The sequence below is a fragment of the Asparagus officinalis genome, chromosome 5, assembly GCF_001876935.1.
Source record: "Asparagus officinalis chromosome 5, Aspof.V1, whole genome shotgun sequence".
Lineage (NCBI taxonomy): Eukaryota > Viridiplantae > Streptophyta > Magnoliopsida > Asparagales > Asparagaceae > Asparagus > Asparagus officinalis.
Window position 1 is genome coordinate 86,034,631 of NC_033798.1, and position 5,040 is coordinate 86,039,670.

General features: G+C 36.5%; 1 protein-coding gene across 1 annotated transcript in view; it reads right to left on the reverse strand.

The window, feature by feature from the left end:
- The window catches only part of LOC109840004 (uncharacterized protein At4g10930), a 20,041-nt gene that overhangs the window by 8,401 nt on the left and 6,600 nt on the right, over positions 1–5,040 (reverse strand). The window contains exons 5-10 of the mRNA XM_020408491.1: positions 4,346–4,415; positions 4,133–4,242; positions 2,546–2,614; positions 1,835–2,394; positions 1,434–1,520; positions 559–766 (exon numbers count right to left, since the gene is read on the reverse strand). Coding sequence (XP_020264080.1) covers positions 559–766; positions 1,434–1,520; positions 1,835–2,394; positions 2,546–2,614; positions 4,133–4,242; positions 4,346–4,415 — 1,104 coding nt within the window. The remainder of the gene's footprint in view (positions 1–558; positions 767–1,433; positions 1,521–1,834; positions 2,395–2,545; positions 2,615–4,132; positions 4,243–4,345; positions 4,416–5,040) is intronic.

The window sequence follows — 5,040 nt, forward strand, 5'->3', positions numbered from 1 at the left end:
TGGTAAAGAGGTGCATTTAGATCACTTTTTTCCTTCCATTTTAAATTACCATGTAAGTTGTGTTCTGGTATATGTAAATTGTATATAAATGCACGTAGGCATACTATATGAATATGGATATAGTTACAAATAGTTCACAGGGTCATTATTCTTCTACATTCAAAGAATCTGTCCGCTGAAGTATCCCTGTGCATGCATATGAATGCTTTAAAACCAGAAACGCAGATGCTCCCCACAGATCAAAGTTCCTACAATTATACTACATTATATAGAAAATTTAAGAAATAAAGAGCAACTGAAGACTGAATAAATAGAGTCAACTCATTATTAAATCCTTACTTAAACTGCACGTTAGAACTGTCCTTAAGATGTTGGACCAGCCAAAAACAATCTTAACCTCAGATTTTGTATCATACTACAGTATATCAAATTATGCAGACACTCATATGAGTAACTAGAAGTGGTGCCACAAAGGGCATATAGTGCAGCTTAAAGCATCGAAAACATGGGAAAATATTATTTTAATTGGTACAGGAATTGCAACAGGAAAATCCTTACTTTACATGTGGTTGCATCTCCTCTGTCAGTTCTCCCACCAAATTATTGAATTCAACATGCTTTGGAGGCACATTGATCATGTCCTCTGTAGATTCTCCTGTCACATGTGGCTGCATCTTTTCTTTAGGATCTCCCACCAAATTACTTAATTGATGATGCCTTAGTGGTAGATCAGCCATATCTTTGCCACTGTTCAAAGTTGTCCTGTCTATTGAAAATAATTAACAAAAAAAGCAACTCAAGGACTGTATCCATTGTCTATACTCATCTTTATCATTTTGAGAAACTCATTAACTGGGTCTTTACAACCATAGGGAGGTGCCTCAGACAGCCAAAAGACACACATTGGTCATTTGTGTGGAACCATTTTATTGTCAGAGATTTACGCCAATAATTATCTAGAAAGGCACCACCTAAAGAAACTGTACAAAAATTTCTAAAGGCTGCCAGTTATCTGTTTGTGTGAGGAAAAGCAACAGCTATATTTATGTACAATTCTCATTTTATCTCTAATAACAAAAGCATACTCTTAGGACAGATATTGTTTATAAAAGATTTGGGGTCTGTTTGGTAGCCCCTGCTCTAAGATCCAAAAAAGACTCACTGTGATGTGAACGAGAAACTAGCCAGCTAGAGTTTGGGAGCACCATAAGGTCAATGACACCATGTTTGCGTGCACCAGGTCAGTTACTAACATGAAGTGGCTATATATCTACCCTGAGTTAAAGTTCTTTTATAGATATGGAGTCCCTGCCTACCAAACAGGCCCTAAGGGGCCTGATAAAGAAGAGTACAGACTGATATTCAGTGGTAAGACCATGAACTCAAAGCTATTCCTTTAATAGATCAAAATCTTTATGTGATAGAGTGCCTACCTGCTATGATTCTTTCTGAAAAAACCTTGCTACTGCTTCCAGGAACTTGATACTTTTCATCAACACCACTCAACTCGTCACCTAACCCTGGAAAAAAGTTAGATTAAGCTCACAAATAAAGAAATTTAACAAGTCAAAATGGACTTGTGTGTCTGAGACTCTGAAGGAAGTGATATGAGGATATAAATAGAAAAGCAAATGACTTGAAGACATAAGTTTCCATAGTCCACCGGATGATGTGGATACAGACAGATCAAGATGACAAGGGGTATCAGATTTGCTTCTAGAAATTTGACTCTTAGCTTCAGAAGTGTTATATAACAGACTAGTTGGAAGCACAGCCTCATCAAAAGCCAAAGGTTTGTGTGTTATTCCATCTACAGTATCAGTTTTCAACTCACCTGCTGTCCCTGCATAGCATGATTGGCATGATACAGCCTCTGCTGCTGATACTGTTAATGATGCTTGCACACGGTTATCTTCTTGACTTCTACATAACTCTGATGTTGTGTCTTCAATGGATGGAAGTTCTGGTATATCCAAAAGAAATTCAGAATTCTTATAATTTTCTGGAGGGCTGGCTTTGGAACCCTTCTCATTGCAGTAAATTAAGCTGTTATCTACAAGTTCAATGCAGCCACTAGTTTCTTTGTGCACGTCAAGTTTAGTGTTGCCAGAACTTGAATCAGAAAGAAATATTTCAACTTCATCTGTGTTATGAGCTTGCTCAACTTCTGAGAGAGTGGTCTTAATATGCTCTGGATTATGTTCTGGATTCTCTTGTCCTCCAACCATTGAGACCACAACAGCTGTCTCTCCGTCATCAGCAACAGACACTGATACCTTTGATGAAAAAGAAGGCTCACATGTCCATCCAGAGTCGGCGCTCAAAACACAATGGTCACCCAACTTTTGTGATGGAGCCTCATGAGATTTTTGTGGGGCTTCATCAGTTATGCACCTATCAGATCAAATTCCAAAGTGGGAAAAGAAATGAAGCCATGTTCTACACTGAAGCAATTATCCAAATGCAGCACTGGTCTAAGTGCAACTTGAGAAGAGTTCCGAGCTCAAACCCAATGAGGACAATAGAAAATCATACACCAAATTACCTTGGGCACAACCATGAAGTTTCAGATGTACCACATTCAGGATTAAATCCAACACAAAAAGCATGATACCTGCGACCATGCATGAATGCAGTTAATAAAGACAATCAGATGCTGATGCACGATCAAAAGGAGAGAGATGATTTCGAGTACTAAAATTGTAGAAATTATAAATATTCAACAAAAAAAAGGTCGGCACTTGATTTTTTTGTGTTTGTGGGTGGTGGTAGAAGTTGTTATCAATTGAGTGAAGAAAAAGCAGTTACACAATGGACACTAGTCAATATGTTCAGGAATCACAAATATAAGGGTGCAAGTTTTTGATATAGCAATTATCAGAAAACAGTGCACTTCATGAGGATGTCATCACATCCAGAACTGTCTTCACTGAAATCTCAAAATAAAATGCTTAGGAAAACAGCTCAGTTTCCCCTGTGATTGAGATATAAAATTACAGCTTATAAAGTAAGAAGTCAAAATCGAATGTGATAATACTACCGATTTTAGATGAGGGGGCTGCGTAGACCCATCAAGGAAGTTCCATGCAACACATGTGACTTGACTTATATTCTCTCTGTATATAATTTATGTAGCAAGATTGATTACGATTTGGTTCATAAACCAAACCATGATGCTTAAAGTAGAAAAGCGCTATAAAATATTATGTCATCACAGTACCCATTAAATTTGAAGAAAAAAAATTATAATGGCAGAATTAAGATTGGTGATGCTCTATGGATCCAAATTTTAAGACAATTAAGAGACAACATGTCAAAAAATGAGTACAGCTGAAATAAGAATATGAGTGGCATTATATTCAGTAAATAAAAAAGAAGTGTGTGACCACAAGAGTTAGAAATAGATTCTGTCAAGACTAAAATGATTAGAATGGTATTGGAATGATTTGAACATGTGTCTTGATGCCTATAGGAACTCCTATTGAAAGAACCTTCGGTAAGATTTTCAAGAAATTTTCTTATGGAGTGATAAGATCACATTTAATGGAATGACAAGGACCAGAGAGAAGTCCAATTGAAGATGGATGCAGGCAGATAAAAAGGAAGTGCAAATAAAACTGAGGATGGCCTTCAACAGAGCTAATGGAAGAAAAGAATTCATATAGTTAACCACAACATATTGGGATGAAGACTTTTTCTTTTACTGTTTTCATTTCATTTGTCAAGACTTTTTCCGAGACTAGGGGAGTTATGGAGATTCACATCATAGTAGCAACATGAACTTTAAACACAACCACAACAGATAGCTCTTTCTCGCAAACTGGTCATCGAGCTTGTTTGGTAGGAACCTGTGTCGAACATAGCAACCTTAGGAAGAAATTATAGCAATAACACCATGAATGGAAGAATCAGATTGACATCCTATATATGGTAATCCCACCATGGCATCAAAAATGATAGAATAATGCCGGCACGGAATGCACATGTAAAGGTCAAACCTAATCTCCTCAAATTAATAAAAGACGAGCAAAGAATGTTTTCATATGGTGCCACATATATCTTACTTTGCAGGTTGCCAAATTGCAATATCATGTAGCAAGATCAAACAACACAACCGCAGACTTCTACGTACCAAATATCACATGAATCACAAGCAATTGATGTATCAAAAGTTAAATCGTCCTCAGCTACTGACAAACCATTTCGTATCTTGCACCCGTCACCATCTAAACATATAACTGCCTGCAAAAGAATGGTAAAGAATGGTTAAATTAAATATCAGATGTTGCACAATTAGAAAATAGAAACAGAAGCATCCTAATGAAATGACTACAGATGTCATTACATCTTCATCAATATAGTATGATGGGAAGGACAGGGTGTTGTTTTTCCCTTGAATACACCAATCATCATCTCTGCATCAAAAGATGAATAGATTATTGATGAGAATCAGAAAGGCATAGTGCTAAATGCACTGCAAGAGGGAAATTGAACAGACGAGGAAAATGATGAAAGGCGATGTTGCAAACCCACCCCCCACCCCCACCCACTTCAAATAACAAAATTTTGAAATAAAGTAATAAACAAATATACAAAGTAAAGTAAAGGCAAAGGTATATACATCAACTATCAGTTTGCCTGCACAAAAGAAGGATGAAAGGAAGTGTTAAGCCCACCCCCGAAAAAAGTAAAAATAAATAAATAATAAAATCATAAACTATGCACAAAGCTGCAAGGTCGAACTTGATCAAAATGGTATGTAAGCCAGATAATTCCAAAATGACAGAAGTTATCCATCACCCAATCTATACTACTTATAAAAGAGAAAATCATTGTCAAAACTTTTGAATGTCTATTTTGCTCATTTCAATTTTCTTAATGGCTATCCTATCCTAATTCTAATTAGCCAATTCCCAAATTTAATAATTTAATTAATTAACTTTTGAATGGCTATTTATTTCGGTTTCTCTCTCTCCCCTCTTCTACTGTTCCGATTTCCATCTCTCTCTCTCTCTGAGATAAATTTTGCCGACTCTCTCT